Source organism: Oncorhynchus tshawytscha, linkage group LG13 (genome assembly GCF_018296145.1).
Source record: "Oncorhynchus tshawytscha isolate Ot180627B linkage group LG13, Otsh_v2.0, whole genome shotgun sequence".
In the NCBI taxonomy this organism is placed as follows: Eukaryota; Metazoa; Chordata; class Actinopteri; order Salmoniformes; family Salmonidae; genus Oncorhynchus; species Oncorhynchus tshawytscha.
This window is the reverse complement of record NC_056441.1, coordinates 94,213,913-94,231,155: the sequence shown is the minus strand read 5'-3', so window position 1 is coordinate 94,231,155 and position 17,243 is coordinate 94,213,913. Positions and strand designations below refer to the sequence as shown.

Here is a 17,243-nt window from a genome sequence, read left to right as displayed (position 1 = left end):
ATTTGCTCTGTTGCTTTCTGTCGCTCTGCGTCTAATAGCCGTGGTGTATTCATTTCTGACTCAATGTTTGTATATACATTTTTACTTCACTTTTTCCCCGCAGCGCTAGCTAGCCAATGTTCTGTGTGAAGGAACATCGACCAATCGGTCTGATTGAAATTTAATGAACATCACACCTTGGCCTGCCAGGTTGTGAAATAAGATCAGTAGTGATTGACATGGGTTAGGGTTAGGGTTAGGTTAGGTTAGGTTATGGTTAGCCTAATGGGTTAGGTTAGATTAGGTTAGGGTTAGATTAGGTTAGGGTTAGGTTAGGGTTAGGGTTAGCCTAATGGGTTATGGTTAGGTTAGATTAGGTTAGGGTTAGGATAGGGTTAGCCTAATGGGTTCGGTTAGATTAGGTTAGATTAGGTTTGGTTAGGGTTAGCCTAATGGGTTAGGGTTACGTTGGGGTTAGGTTAGGGTTAGGTTAGGTTTAGGTTAGGGTTAGGGCCTAATGCCAATACTTATTTATATTATGTGAAGTCCGTTAGAACATTTTTACTCCTTCAGAACAGGACTGTGTTCTAAATGGAACCCTTGATAGTGCATTACTTTTGACCAGGGCCCATAGGGTAGTGCACTACTTTTGACCAGGGCCCATAGGGTAGTGCACTACTTTGGACCAGGGCCCATAGGGTAGTGCACTACTTTTGACCAGGGCCCATAGGCAATATATAGGGAATAATGTTATATTTGGGACACAGACAGCAGTATAGAAATTGAGCAGGATTGTGGGAAGGGCAAAAAGGAGTGCCTCGTGTTACAGAGGCTGTAGCAGGAGTGTTTTGATTGAGTGAATTAATATTTAGCATTATGTGAAGGTGACTACAGAACAATGAGATGTCATGTCAAATAATGAACTTGCAGGTTTAATCCTGTTTATACAATAAAGCCTTGTGAAGGTTGTGGATCAACGTAGTCATGAATAGTGGCAATGTGTGATTAATACACCAATGTTTAGACTTTAAAATGAAGGAGATATCGCTATTGATTGTTGAAGAATATAACTTACTGTATGCCTTGTGAATTTAGCTAAACACTCGTACCCCATCAGAACCTAAAATATAAGGTTGTTTTGCTCCATTGTTTGTCCACAATATAATTGTAAACAAAGAGAGTGTAAAGCCTCAAAACATGGTTAAACGTATCATTTTGAACTTACTCAGTACATTTTGCTAAACCTGAACTTCTAAATACTCTCCTGCAACCCGCCTCACCCAATGTAGCTATTTTTTTCTAAAGTACTTATATTTACTTCGGATCCCCTCAACTGAAGCTAGCCAGCTAACTACCAGGTATCAGTCAACAAACCATTGCTAGCGGTCTTCAGCTAACCGGTCATCAGCTAACCTTTAGCTCGGAAAGCTCTCGCCAGTTCGAACAACGCGACTCTAACCAGAGCATAACGGACCTATATTTTTTATTTATTTTTTTATCCCCGGATTCCCACCGTAAACGGAACATTTTCAGCTGGATCTTCACAACTAGCTAACTAGCTAACCGCAACCCCGGATGATTACTCCTGGCTAGCGTTTCCACCCACTTAGCTTGAAGCTAGCCCGGCCAGAGCTCCAGTGCTACCACCGAAGCATACTCCTGGGCTACAATATCCGGACCCACGACCAGTCTATCGATGTCACCACATGAAGAGGCATAAGCAGACTCACCCCATCGCGACGCCCCCCAAAGGCTAACTTTCTAGCCCTAGCTATCTCCTTGCTTGCTAATTCGGCCTGCTAACTGCTAGCTTGTTTAGCCCCGGTCCGCTAACTGCTACCTTGTTTAGCCCCGGTCCGCTAACTGCTACCTTGTTTAGCCCCGGCCTACTAACTGTTAGCTTGTTAGCACAGGCCTGCTAACCGTCTGAATCGCCGCGTCCCAAACACTCACTGGACCCATATTTACTTTCAATCTCTTTTCGATTTTTAATTTGCTTATACCTTCCGGTAACCTGCCTCACCCAATGTGATACGGAATCGCTATTATTTTTTATTTTTAGAACACACTCAAGAACCTCCAGAAGCTAACCAGCTAACTAGCTACAAGCTATTTAGTCATTGTTAGCCACTGCCAGCGGCCTTTACCTTACCTGGATAATACTCGCCAGTCCAGCTTCCCTGCCCCATCCACCGCTGCCCCCTGGACACTGATCACCTGGCTACATAGCTGATGCATGCTGGACTGTCCATTAATCACGGTACTCCATTCTGCTTGTTTATGTGTTATCTGTCGGCCCCAGCTGCACTCAGGCTCTGTGTGTAGTTAATCCGACCCTCCCTGCCTAGTCATCGCCATTTTACCTGCTGTTGTTGTGCTAGCTGATTAGCTGTTGTTGTCTCACCTACTGTTTTAGTTTTAGCTACTGTTTTAGCTAGCTCTCCCAATTCAACACCTGTGATTACTGTATGCCTCGCTGTTTGTCTCTCTCAAATGTCAATATGCCTTGTATACTGTTGTTCAGGTTAGTTATCATTGTTTTAGTTTACAATGGAGCCCCTAGTTCCACTCTTCATAACCCTGATACCTCCTTTGTCCCACCTCCCACACATGCGGTGACCTCACCCATTACAACCAGCATGTCCAGAGATACAACCTCTCTCATCATCACCCAGTGCCTGGGCTTACCTCCACTGTACCCGCACCCCACCATACCCCTGTCCGCGCATTAAGCCCTGAATATATTCTACCATGCCCAGAAATCTGCTCCTTTTATTCTCTGTCCCCAACGCTCTAGGCGACCAGTTTTGATAGCCTTTAGCCGCACCCTCAATCTACTCCTCCTCTGTTCCGCGGGTGATGTGGAGGTAAACCCAGGCCCTGCATGTCCCCAGGCACCCTCATTTGTTGACTTCTGTGATCGAAAAAGCCTTGGTTTCATGCATGTCAACATCAGAAGCCTCCTCCCTAAGTTTGTTTTACTCACTGCTTTAGCACACTCTGCTAACCCTGATGTCCTTGCCGTGTCTGAATCCTGGCTCAGGAAGGCCACCAAAAATTCTGAGATTTCCACACCCAACTATAACATTTTCCGTCAAGATAGAACTGCCAAAGGGGGAGGAGTTGCAGTTTACTGCAGAGAGAGCCTGCAAAGTAATGTCATACTTTCCAGGTCCATACCCAAACAGTTCGAACTACTAATTTTGAAAATTACTCTCTCCAGAAATAAGTCTCTCACTGTTGCCGCCTGCTACCGACCCCCCCTCAGCTCCCAGCTGTGCCCTGGACACCATTTGTGAATTGATCGCCCCCCATCTAGCTTCAGAGTTTGTTCTGTTAGGTGACCTAAACTGGGATATGCTTAACACCTCGGCAGTCCTACAATCTAAGCTAGATGCCCTCAACCTCACACGAATCATCAAGGAACCCACCAGGTACAACCTTAAATCTGTAAACAAGGGCACCCTCATAGATGTCATCCTGACCAACTGGCCCTCCAAATACACCTCTGCTGTCTTCAACCAGGATCTCAGCGATCACTGCCTCATTGCCTGTATCCGCTACGGAGCCGCAGTCAAACGACCACCCCTCATCACTGTCAAACGCTCCCTTAAACACTTCTGTGAGCAGGCCTTTCTAATCGACCTGGCCCGGGTATCCTGGAAGGACATTGACCTCATCCTGTCAGTTGAGGATGCCTGGTCATTCTTCAAAAGTAACTTCCTCAACATTTTAGATAAGCATGCTCCGTTCAAAAAATGCAGAACTAAGAACAGATACAGCCCTTGGTTCACTCCAGACCTGACTGCCCTCGACCAGCACAAAAATATCCTGTGGCGGACTGCAATAGCATCGAATAGTCCCTGCGATATGCAACTGTTCAGGGAAGTCAGGAACCAATACACGCAGTCAGTCAGGAAAGCTAAGGCCAGCTTCTTCAGGCAGAAGTTTGCATCCTGTAGCTCCAACTCTAAAAAGTTCTGGGACACTGTAAAGTCCATGGAGAACAAGAGCACCTCCTCCCAGCTGCCCACTGCACTGAGGCTAGGTAACACGGTCACCACCGATAAATCCATGATTATCGAAAACTTCAAGCATTTCTCAACAGCTGGCCATGCCTTCCGCCTGGCTACTCCAACCTCAGCCAACAGCTCCGTCCCACCCCCCCGCAGCTACTCACCCAAGCCTCTCCAGGTTCTCCTTTACCCAAATCCAGATAGCAGATGTTCTGAAAGAGCTGCAAAACCTGGACCCGTACAAATCAGCTGGGCTTGACAATCTGGACCCTCTATTTCTGAAACTACCCGCCGCCATTGTCGCAACCCCTATTACCAGCCTGCTCAACCTCTCTTTCATATCGTCTGAGATCCCCAAGGATTGGAAAGCTGCCGCAGTCATCCCCCTCTTCAAAGGGGGAGACACCCTGGACCCAAACTGTTACAGACCTATATCCATCCTGCCCTGCCTATCTAAGGTCTTCGAAAGCCAAGTCAACAAACAGGTCACTGTCCATCTCGAATCCCACCGTACCTTCTCCGCTGTGCAATCTGGTTTCCGAGCCGGTCAAGGGTGCACCTCAGCTACGCTCAAGGTACTAAACAATATCATAACCGCCATCGATAAAAGACAGTACTGTGCAGCCGTCTTCATCGACCTTGCCAAGGCTTTCGACTCTGTCAATCACCATATTCTTATCGGCAGACTCAGTAGCCTCGGCTTTTCGGGTGACTGCCTTGCCTGGTTCCCCAATTACTTTGCAGACAGAGTTCAGTGTGTCAAATTGGAGGGCATGCTGTCCGGTCCTCTGGCAGTCTCTATGGGGGTGCCACAGGGTTCAATCCTCGGGCCGACTCTTTTCTCTGTATATATCAATGATGTTGCTCCTGCTGCGGGCGATTCCCTGATCCACCTCTACGCAGACGACACCATTCTATATACTTCCGGCACGTCCTTGGACACTGTGCTATCTAACCTCCAAACGAGCTTCAATGCCATACAACACTCCTTCCTTGGCCTCCAACTGCACTTAAACGCTAGTAAAACCAAATGCATGCTTTTCAACCGTTCGCTGCCTGCACCCGCACGTCTGACCAGCATCACCACCCTGGATGGTTCCGACCTTGAATATGTGGACATCTATAAGTACCTAGGTGTCTGGCTAGACTGTAAACTCTCCTTCCAGACTCATATCAAACATCTCCAATCGAAAATCAAATCAAGAATCGGCTTTCTATTCCGCAACAAAGCCTCCTTCACTCACGCCGCCAAACTTACCCTAGTAAAACTGACTATCCTACCGATCCTCGACTTCGGCGATGTCATCTACAAAATTGCTTCCAACACTCTACTCAGCAAACTGGATGCAGTTTATCACAGTGCCATCCGTTTTGTCACTAAAGCACCTTATACCACCCACCACTGCGACTTGTATGCTCTAGTCGGCTGGCCCTCGCTACATATTCGTCGCCAGACCCACTGGCCCCAGGTCATCTACAAGTCCATGCTAGGTAAAGCTCCGCCTTATCTCAGTTCACTGGTCACGATGGCAACACCCATCCGTAGCACGCGCTCCAGCAGGTGTATCTCACTGATCATCCCTAAAGCCAACACCTCATTTGGCCGCCTTTCGTTCCAGTTCTCTGCTGCCTGTGACTGGAACGAATTGCAAAAATCGCTGAAGTTGGAGACTTTTATCTCCCTCACCAACTTCAAACATCTGCTATCTGAGCAGTTAACCGATCGCTGCAGCTGTACATAGTCTATCGGTAAATAGCCCACCCATTTTTACCTACCTCATCCCCATACTGTTTTTATTTATTTACTTTTCTGCTCTTTTGCACACCAATATCTCTACCTGTACATGACCATCTGATCATTTATCACTCCAGTGTTAATCTGTAAAATTGTAATTATTCGTCTACCTCCTCGTGCCTTTTGCACACAATGTATATAGACTCCCCTTTTTTTTCTACTGTGTTATTGACTTGTTAATTGTTTACTCCATGTGTAACTCTGTGTTGTCTGCTCACACTGCTATGCTTTATCTTGGCCAGGTCGCAGTTGCAAATGAGAACTTGTTCTCAACTAGCCTACCTGGTTAAATAAAGGTGAAATAAAAAATAAATAAAAAAGTACGTAGATGGTAAGTCGGTGTCCATAGCTGTCATTTTGAACTTACTCAGTACGTAGATGGTAAGTCGGTGTCCATAGTTGTCATTTTGAACTTACTCAGTACGTAGATGGTAAGTCGGTGTCCATAGCTGTCATTTTGAACTTACTCAGTACGTAGATGGTAAGTCGGTGTCCATAGCTGTCATTTTGAACTTACTCAGTACGTAGATGGTAAGTCGGTGTCCATAGCTGTCATTTTGAACTTACTCAGTACGTAGATGGTAAGTCGGTGTCCATAGCTGTCATTTTGAACTTACTCAGTACGTAGATGGTAAGTCGGTGTCCATAGCTGTCTACGGATTTGAAAGCGATAACATTTATTCAGCCCCATCACCCCTCATGTATCAGAAACAGTAGTGGGGTGACTGCTTTGTTGTCGTTTGACCTGCAGATTACACCTTTAATGATGCTATTTATTTTGTTTTGAAAGTGAGGATAAATGAAGACGTTATACAGAGAACATAAAACAAATGGTTCTTTTATTTTTCATTATTTGGTGTTGTGTTGTAGGAGGATTCAATGTGGAACAGGGTATTATTTTAAATAGTTTGGCTCCGTATAGGGGAGTTGTTCTGTTCTGGTTTCTGATCAACAGGAATATGCTTCTGTGACGTTAACTACTGGGTGATGTCTGAGTGTATCAGTTGCAGCAGTTTCTTCCAGTTGTGTCAATCTTCTTCCTGAATATAAATGTATTCCCAAATGTATTCTCAAGTTTCAAGTGAATTGAGTGATTTCTTATTTTTTTTTATAGTCCATGCACTCCATAAAACAATAGCAGTGCCTTTGAGGTTTAAGGCCTAACACACTTTTATGCAATCTACAGTTATGTGTTCTGTCTATAGGATAAAACTGTTCTTTGCCCTGGAGGGGTCAGAACTTCATCAACAACAACAGTTATTAGTAAAGCAGCTAAAGAGTCACATTGGTGTGTCCCAAAATGGCACCTTTATGAAGGGTAATAGGATGTACCACAGACCTGTTGTTGGGTTTCTGTACCCACACACACACACACACACACACACACACAAGACAGAACATCATGATATCAGCCTCTCTCTGCCCTGATAAGACATCAAAACACACAATTATGGTCAGATGAAACCAAAATAGAACTTTTTGGTAAAAACTCAACTCGTCGTGTTTGGAGGACAAAGAATGCTGAGTTGCATCCAAAGAACACCATACCTACTGTGAAGCATGGGGGTGGAAACATCATGCTCTGGGGCTGTTTTTCTGCAAAGGGACCAGGACGACTGATCCGTGTAAAGGAAAGAATGAATGGGGCCATGTATCATGAGCTTTTGAGTGAAAACCTCCTTCCATCAGCAAGGGCATTGAAGATGAAACATGGCTGGGTCTTTCAGCATGACAATGATCCCAAACACACCGCCCAGGCAACGAAGGAGTGGCTTCGTAAGAAGCATTTCAAGGTCCTGGAGTGGCCTAGAAAGTCTCCAGATCTCAACCCCATAGAAAATCTTTGGAGGGAGTTGAAAGTCTGTGTTGCCCAGAAACAGCCCCAAAACATCACTGCTTTAGAGGAGATCTGCATGGAGGAATGGGCCAAAATACCAGCAACAGTGTGTGAAACCTTGTGAAGACTTACAGAAAACATTTGACCTCTGTCCTTGCTAACAAAGGGTATATAACAAAGTATTGAGAAACTTTTGTTATTGACCAAATACTTATTTTCCACCATAATTTGCAAATAAATTCTTTAAAAATCCTACAATGTGATTTTTGGGATTTTCTTTCTCATTTTGTCTGTCATAGTTGAAGTGTACCTATGATGAAAATCACAGGCCTCTCTCATCTTTTTAAGTGGGAGAACTTGCACAATTGGTGGCTGACTAACTACTTTTTTGCCCCACTGTATATAGATCATTTCTATATAATTAATTTATATGCACATCTGTGCTGCCGAGTCTGCCAGCCAGAAAAAGTGAGTTCTACCCCATTCTGTTTATCATAAATCAAATTCAAGACAAGCAACTTGTGATGTTAACATCCAACTTTTCTTTTGATTAAAATATAAAGTTGGAGGAGACTTGGCTGTTTGCTTTTTACTTACGGCGTCTGGCTCTATTATAAAGCGAAGAAGATTAAGCCTGCGTCCCAAATGAAGCCTTATTTCCCTATGTAGTGCACTACTTTAGACCAGAGGGCCCTGGTAGTAGTAGTGCACTACATAGGGAATAGGGTGCTATTTGAACAGTTGATATGAGGAGTTGAAGAATTTATTTCCCAAATGCCAAATCAACACTTTTTTTTCACATTTGTGTTTTTCATCAGAAATGTGTGCTTATGGGTACCTTCGTGTGTGTGTGTAAAATATTAATGTCCTCGGATGTCTTATTCGTCGATATATCCATAGTTTAGCTGGAATGGATTATTCGTATTCTATATATTTGACTGTGATATGTGGTTGTCTCACCTAGCTATCTAAGATGAATGCATCTAACAGTGCGTAACAGCAGCAGCAGTCTTACACTGGTGTCCTCTCTCAGGTAGACTACAGTAATGTGGTGTCCTCTCTCAGGTAGACTACAGTAATCTGGTGTCCTCTCTCAGGTAGACTACAGTAATCTGGTGTCCTCTCTCAGGTAGACTACAGTAATGTGGTGTCCTCTCTCAGGTAGACTACAGTAATGTGGTGTCCTCTCTCAGGTAGACTACAGTAATCTGGTGTCCTCTCTCAGGTAGACTACAGTAATCTGGTGTCCTCTCAGGTAGACTACAGTAATCTGGTGTCCTCTCTCAGGTAGACTACAGTAATCTGGTGTCCTCTCTCAGGTAGACTACAGTAATCTGGTGTCCTCTCAGGTAGACTACAGTAATGTGGTGTCCTCTCTCAGGTAGACTACAGTAATCTGGTGTCCTCTCTCAGGTAGACTACAGTAATCTGGTGTCCTCTCTCAGGTAGACTAGAGTAATCTGGTGTCCTCTCTCAGGTAGACTACAGTAATGTGGTGTCCTCTCTCAGGTAGACTACAGTAATGCGGTGTCCTCTCTCAGGTAGACTACAGTAATGTGGTGCCCTCTCTCAGGTAGACTACAGTAATGTGGTGTCCTCTCAGGTAGACTACAGTAATGTGGTGTCCTCTCTCAGGTAGACTACAGTATTTTTTTTATTTTTTATTTCACCTTTATTTAACCAGGTAGGCTAGGTTGGTAGGTAAGTTCTCATTTGCAACTGCGACCTGGCCAAGATACAGCATAGCAGTGTGAACAGACAACACAGAGTTACACATGGAGTAAACAATTAACAAGTCAATAACACAGTAGAAAAAAAGGAGTCTATAAACAGTGTGCAAAAGGCATGAGGAGGTAGGCGAATAATTACAATTTTGCAGATTAATAACACTGGAGTGATAAATGATCAGATGGTCATGTACAGGTAGAGATATTGGTGTGCAAAAGAGCAGAAAAGTAAATAAATAAAAACAGTATGGGGATGAGGTAGGTAAAAATGGGGGGGCTATTTACCGATAGACTATGTACAGCTGCAGCGATCGGTTAACTACTCAGATAGCAGATGTTTGAAGTTGGTGAGGGAGATAAGTCTCCAACTTTAGCGATTTTTGCAATTCGTTCCAGTCACAGGCAGCAGAGAACTGGAACGAAAGGCGGCCAAATGAGGTGTTGGCTTTAGGGATGATCAGTGAGATACACCTGCTGGAGTGCGTGCTACGGATGGGTGTTGCCATCGTGACCAGTGAACTGAGATAAGGCGGAGCTTTACCTAGCATGGACTTGTAGATAAACTGGAGCCAGTGGGTCTGGCGACGAATATGTAGCGAGGGCCAGCCGACTAGAGCATACAAGTCGCAGTGGTGGGTGGTATAAGGTGCTTTAGTGACAAAACGGATGGCACTGTGATAAACTGCATCCAGTTTGCTGAGTAGAGTGTTGGAAGCAATTTTGTAGATGACATCGCCGAAGTCGAGGATCGGTAGGATAGTCAGTTTTACTAGGGTAAGTTTGGCGGCGTGAGTGAAGGAGGCTTTGTTGCGGAATAGAAAGCCGATTCTTGATTTGATTTTCGATTGGAGATGTTTGATATGAGTCTGGAAGGAGAGTTTACAGTCTAGCCAGACACCTAGGTACTTATAGATGTCCACATATTCAAGGTCTGAACCATCCAGGGTGGTGATGCTGGTCAGGCGTGCGGGTGCAGGCAGCGAACGGTTGAAAAGCATGCATTTGGTTTTACTAGCGTTTAAGAGCAGTTGGAGGCCACAGAAGGAGTGTTGTATGGCATTGAAGCTCGTTTGGAGGTTAAATAGCACAGTGTCCAAGGACGGGCCGGAAGTATATAGAATGGTGTCGTCTGCGTAGAGGTGGATCAGGGAATCGCCCGCAGCAAGAGCAACATCATTGATATATACAGAGAAAAGAGTCGGCCCGAGGATTGAACCCTGTGGCACCCCCATAGAGACTGCCAGAGGTCCGGACAGCATGTCCTCCGATTTGACACACTGAACTCTGTCTGCAAAGTAATTGGTGAACCAGGCAAGGCAGTCATCCGAAAAACCGAGGCTACTGAGTCTGCCGATAAGAATATGGTGATTGACAGAGTCGAAAGCCTTGGCAAGGTCGATGAAGACGGCTGCACAGTACTGTCTTTTATCGATGGCGGTTATGATATCGTTTAGTACCTTGAGCGTGGCTGAGGTGCACCCGTGACCGGCTCGGAAACCAGATTGCACAGCGGAGAAGGTACGGTGGGATTCGAGATGGTCAGTGACCTGTTTGTTGACTTGGCTTTCGAAGACCTTAGATAGGCAGGGCAGGATGGATATCCAATATCCAATCCTTGGGGATCTCAGACGATATGAAAGAGAGGTTGAACAGGCTGGTAATAGGGGTTGCGACAATGGCGGCGGATAGTTTCAGAAATAGAGGGTCCAGATTGTCAAGCCCAGCTGATTTGTACGGGTCCAGGTTTTGCAGCTCTTTCAGAACATATGCTATTTGGGTAAAGGAGAACCTGGAGAGGCTTGGGCGAGTAGCTGCGGGGGCGGGTGGAGCTGTTGGCTGAGGTTGGAGTAGCCAGGCGGAAGGCATGGCCAGCTGTTGAGAAATGCTTGTTGAAGTTTTCGATAATCATTTCGATAATCATGGATTGTGGATTGTGGCGTCCTCTCTCAGGTAGACTACAGTACTCTCATCCGTATACTCATTTATGTTTGTTTTGCGTGCCCCTCCGTGTCTCCTCTCTTCTCCTCCTCCTCTCCGTGTCTCCTCCTCCTCTCCTCTCCTCCTCTTCTCTGTGTCTCCTCTCCTCTCCGTGTCTCCTCCTCCTCTACTCTCCTCTCCTCCTCCTCTCCAGAGATCATGTACAGCTGGGTGTTCAACGAGTTCCCATCGTTTGTGGCCGAGGATAGCCGGCGGTTCATCTCCCAGTTAACGGGCAACCTGTACGTGTCCAAGGTGCAGCCTAGCGACGTGGGCAGCTACATCTGTCTGGTGAAGAACACAGTGACCAATGCCAGGGTCCTCAGCCCGCCCACGCCACTGACACTCAGAACAGATGGTGAGACGCCCCTGACACACTCCTTCACCCTTCTACACACGCACCTGACACACCCCTTCATCCCTCTACACATGCCCCTGACACACCCCTTCATCCCTCTACACACGCCCCTGACACACCCCTTCACCCTTCTACACACTCCCTGACACACCCCTTCATCCCTCTACACACGCCCCTGACACACCCCTTCATCCCTCTACACATGCCCTTGACACACCCCTTCATCCCTCTACACACGCCCCTGACACACCCCTTCATCCCTCTTCACACGCCCCTGACACACCCCTTCACCCCTCTACACACGCCTCTGACACACCCCTTCACCCCTCTACACACGCCCCTGACACACTCCTTCACCCTTCTACACACTCCCTGACACACCCCTTCATCCCTCTACACACGCCCCTGACACACCCCTTCATCCCTCTACACATGCCCCTGACACACCCCTTCATCCCTCTACACACGCCCCTGACAGCCTCCTCATACCTCACAATCTGTACCCTCCTCATCCAGGTGGAAACCTAATGGCAGATTTAGGTACTGTAATACATGAGCACTCAGGCACGCCACCCGGAAGTGGTCTAATATTTCACTTCCTGTAATGTGTTTACGTAAGCATACATTAGATATTCATTTGAAAGGTGTTTTCCCCTTGGTGGCCAAGGGCCTCAGCTCTGCTGACAGTGTCAAGAATAGATGGTCAGGAAGCTTTATCATTTGTAGCTTTCTCTAATCACGCACAATGTGCCCTGGCCAAACCATCCGTCAGGGAAATCATCTCTCCTGCATAAAATTAACTGAATCAATGGTTGTCATTGGTGAATGGGATGCTAGGTATTTTTATACTGTTAGCCTCTCAGGGGTCTAGGCTCGGACGGCGGTGCTGGAGAAAGGAGAGGAGAGGTGTTGGATTCAGGTGTGTCTCCCTCTCTTTCTCTCTCTTCTCTGACCTGAGGAGTGTTTTGATACATCTGGCTACACAGAGGATCGCTCATCATCACCTGGTGCAGCATCGCTCATCATCACCTGGTGCAGCATCGCTCATCATCACCTGGTGCAGCATCGCTCATCATCACCTGGTGCAGCATCGCTCATCATCACCTGGTGCAGCATCGCTCATCATCACCTGGTGCAGCATCGCTCATCATCACCTGGTGCAGTATCGCTCATCATCACCTGGTGCAGCATCGCTCATCATCACCTGGTGCAGCATCGCTCATCATCACCTGGTGCAGCATCGCTCATCATCACCTGGTGCAGCATCGCTCATCATCACCTAGTGCAGCATCGCTCATCAACACCTAGTGCAGCATCGCTCATCATCACACCTAGTGCAGCGTCGCTCATCATCACCTAATGCAGCGTCGCTCATCATCACCTAGTGCAGCGCCGCTCATCATCACCTAGTGCAGCGCCGCTCATCATCACCTAGTGCAGCGTCGCTCATCATCACCTAGTGCAGCGCTGCTCATCATCACCTAGTGCAGCGCCGCTCATCATCACCTAGTGCAGCGTCGCTCATCATCACCTAGTGCAGCGTCGCTCATCATCACCTAGTGCAGCGTCGCTCATCATCACCTAGTGCAGCGTCGCTCATCATCACCTAGTGCAGCGTCGCTCATCATCACCTAGTGCAGCGTCGCTATCATCACCAGCGTATCATCACCTAGTGCAGCGTCGTCATCATCACCTAGTGCAGCGTCGCTCATCATCACCTAGTGCAGCGTCGTGCAGCGTCATCATCACCTAGTGCAGCGCGCTCATCATCACCTAGTGCAGCGCCGCTCATCATCACCTAGTGCAGCGTCGCTCATCATCACCTAGTGCAGCGTCGCTCATCATCACCTAGTGCAGCGTCGCTCATCATCACCTAGTGCAGCGTCGCTCATCATCACCTAGTGCAGCGTGCTCATCATCACCTAGTGCAGCGTGCGCTCATCATCACCTAGTGCAGCGTCGCTCATCATCACCTAGTGCAGCGTCGCTCATCATCACCTAGTGCAGCGTCGCTCATCATCACCTAGTGCAGCGTCGCTCATCATCACCTAGTGCAGCGCTGCTCATCATCACCTAGTGCAGCGTCGCTCATCATCACCTGGTGCAGCGCTGCTGTTTGTCATTGTCAAGGTTTCAGAGGGTCATTGTAAATGTGCTCCAAGGTTCCCAATGCGTTTAAATGAAAAGGACTGCCCCGGGAAAACAGGTATCGGTTGGCAATGCAGATGATGTGGCAGCAGGTATTTAGCATTTTACATCGCTACGATGTCCTCTCCAGCTCATCTCTGTCTGTCTGCATTTGAATAAACGTGTTGTTGTGAAGCACTCCTTGGAGACATACATAACGCTAAGCTCATTACCATAGTAAATCAGATTGTTCCTCTCATTTACAAAGATGGAATATGAGGAGAGGAAGTGGTCCCCGTGATCTGGATGTCAGACCTATGTTCAGACGTCATTAAAACACTGATTCATACAAGAACACAAGCAGAGGAGAAATTCTGCTAGGACATATTAGACAGAGTCATTCTCCTTCTTCTAGTAACAGGTTGCTTTCTTACCTCAGCTGGTGGAAAATAAGAATTGTTGTATTATCCATATTTGTGGCCAATGAATGGTGTGGTGAGGTTATCGGGAGGGGTATTTAATTAAATGGTTTGGGGAGGTAATCGGGGAGGGGTATTTAATTAAATGGTTTGGGGAGGTTATCGGGGAGGGGTATTTAATTAAATGGTTTGGGGAGGTTATCGGGGTGGGGTATTTAATTAAATGGTTTGAGGAGGTTATCGGGGAGGGGTATTTAATTAAATGGTTTGGGGAGGTAATCGGGGAGGGGTATTTAATTAAATGGTGTGATGTGGTTATCGGGGAAGGGTATTTAATTCAATGGTGAGGTTGTCGGGGAAGGGTATTTAAAAACCAAGAGACTCTCTAATAGGGTAGTCTCTCTCAGAGGGTGGTCTCTCTCAGAGGGTAGGTTCTCTCAGAGGGTAGGCTCTCAGAAGGTTGTCTCTCTCAGAAGGTTGTCTCTCTCAGAGGGTAGGTTCTCAGAGGGTAGGCTCTCTCAGAAGGTAGGCTCTCTCAGAAGGTAGGCTCTCTCAGAAGGTAGGCTCTCTCAGAAGGTAGGCTCTCTCAGAAGATAGGCTCTCTCAGAAGGTAGGCTCTCTCAGAAGGTAGGCTCTCTCAGAAGGTAGGCTCTCTCAGAAGGTAGGCTCTCTCAGAAGGTAGGCTCTCTCAGAAGGTAGGCTCTCTCAGAAGATAGGCTCTCTCAGAAGGTAGTCTCTCTCAGAAGGTAGTCTCTCTCAGAAGGTAGGCTCTCTCAGAAGGTAGGCTCTCTCAGAAGGTAGGCTCTCTCAGAAGGTAGGCTCTCTCAGAAGGTAGGCTCTCTCAGAAGGTAGGCTCTCATAAGGTAGGCTCTCTCAGAAGGTAGTCTCTCTCAGAAGGTAGTCTCTCTCAGAAGGTAGTCTCTCTCAGAAGGTAGTCTCTCTCAGAAGGTAGGCTCTCTCAGAAGGTAGTCTCTCTCAGAAGGTAGTCTCTCTCAGAAGGTAGTCTCTCTCAGAAGGTAGGCTCTCTCAGAAGGTAGGCTCTCTCAGAAGGTAGGCTCTCTCAGAAGGTAGGCTCTCTCAGAAGGTAGTCTCTCTCAGAAGGTAGTCTCTCTCAGAAGGTAGGCTCTCTCAGAAGGTAGTCTCTCTCAGAAGGTAGTCTCTCTCAGAAGGTAGGCTCTCTCAGAAGGTAGTCTCTCTCAGAAGGTAGTCTCTCTCAGAAGGTAGTCTCTCTCAGAAGGTAGGCTCTCTCAGAAGGTAGGCTCTCTCAGAAGGTAGGCTCTCTCAGAAGGTAGTCTCTCTCAGAAGGTAGTCTCTCTCAGAAGGTAGTCTCTCTCAGAAGGTAGTCTCTCTCAGAAGGTAGGCTCTCTCAGAAGGTAGGCTCTCTCAGAAGGTAGGCTCTCTCAGAAGTTAGTCTCCACAACATAAAGGTGTCTAATACGATGCTCCATTCAGCCGTACAGCCCATTACACCAAACACTTTCTTGGCAGACGCCTCTCGCATATTCAGCCCGTACCGAGAATGTGGGTCTAAAAGGATGAAAATTATATTGGCACACCTCGCTGCTGAACCCTTCAGCTCTTGCAAGCTGTGTCTTCCCCCAGATGCTGGAGTCTGACCAATCAGAGGGTTCAATCTATGCCTCTGTCCAGTGAGATGCTGGCATCTATGCCCCAGTGAAAGTAGATGGTAATTACATTGGAGGGTTCGAAGCTCAAGCTGGATCTGTGTGGTGCCTCACCTCTGTCCTGCCCTGGTTCTAACACACTTAATCAAACCTGCCTCACTGCATCGTGGCTCTGTTACACCCCTGTGGTAAAGTCATGGGTCTTCCCTTCACAACGCAACGGGAGGAGATGAGGAGAACGTTGTCAAACACCTGAAATAAGCATTTTCTACAGCCTGTATGTTCATACCTCCTGAGCTGTTTTAAAGAAACACAATAGGCTTCTCTGTACCTCTGTAGAAATCTGGGTAAATATCGAAAGGAATGTCAGTTTTATTCAGTACATTCAGTAATACATTTTTGCTTGTTTTTCTAAAGTTGAACAGCCTTGGTAGCAGGCAGATAAGATAGTTATAAACAATCTACTATAACTTTACTGATAGTTTGAAATGGCTTACAGAGAAACCAAACGCTTTAGTTGTATTTATTCATCAAGAACGAATCAATAGGCTACTTAGCTTGGTCAAATTAATTTACAAACATACATCCTGCAAGTCCTGCCCATCACCGGCAGCTAAATTCAAATCAAATGCTGTGTGTTGCTCTGCACTCTCTCTCCTCATTCACTGACGATACTGTCTGCGCGCCCTAGACTGTCTAGCCACTAGATTCTAGCGTCCTGCCAAGCATAGCTTTGCTCCGTGGTTCACCTTGGAAATAACCCCTTACTAGGTAGAGTGACAGGGGGAGGGTACTCTTTTCCAGGTCCAGTCAGAGTGACAGGGGGAGGGTACTCCTTTCCTGGTCCAGTCAGAATGACAGGGGGAGGGTACTCTTTTCCTGGTCCAGTCAGAATGACAGGGGGAGGGTACTCTTTTCCTGGTCCAGTCAGAGTGACAGGGGGGGGGGGGTACTCTTTTCCTGGTCCAGTCAGCAACAAAATTCCTCTGACGTGCAAATGCCCTTGTGCCCCTATGGGCATGACACCTCTGACCCATACGATGAAGTATTTGGACACATTAATATATAGTGTGCCCTATGCATGGGCGCCTGACTTTGTCTGAAAGTGGGGGTAACAAATAAATAGATAGAAGTCCTCCAATTATACAATGTTGCTTCACAGAAGGATCCATATTTATGAACAGAACACAACCATTTTTCTTAGGCTGTGACACAATACAATGATTTTGAACTTGTGTACTCAAATAAATAAAGTACAAATATATCTGTAGAACACAAGGTCAGAAAAAAATATGTTCACATTTATCTAGTATATGCCAACAGTGAGCAACAACGCATAATTTATCATAACCAATAAATTTAACAAATCCTAATTTCTAAATT

At 46.6% G+C, this 17,243-nt stretch overlaps 1 protein-coding gene across 1 annotated transcript in view; it reads left to right on the top strand.

The window, feature by feature from the left end:
* cntn5 (contactin 5) overlaps positions 1-17,243 on the top strand; it is a 471,145-nt gene that overhangs the window by 147,300 nt on the left and 306,602 nt on the right. The window contains exon 6 of the mRNA XM_042296548.1: positions 11,486-11,689. Within this exon, the coding sequence (XP_042152482.1) occupies positions 11,486-11,689 (204 nt within the window). The remainder of the gene's footprint in view (positions 1-11,485; positions 11,690-17,243) is intronic.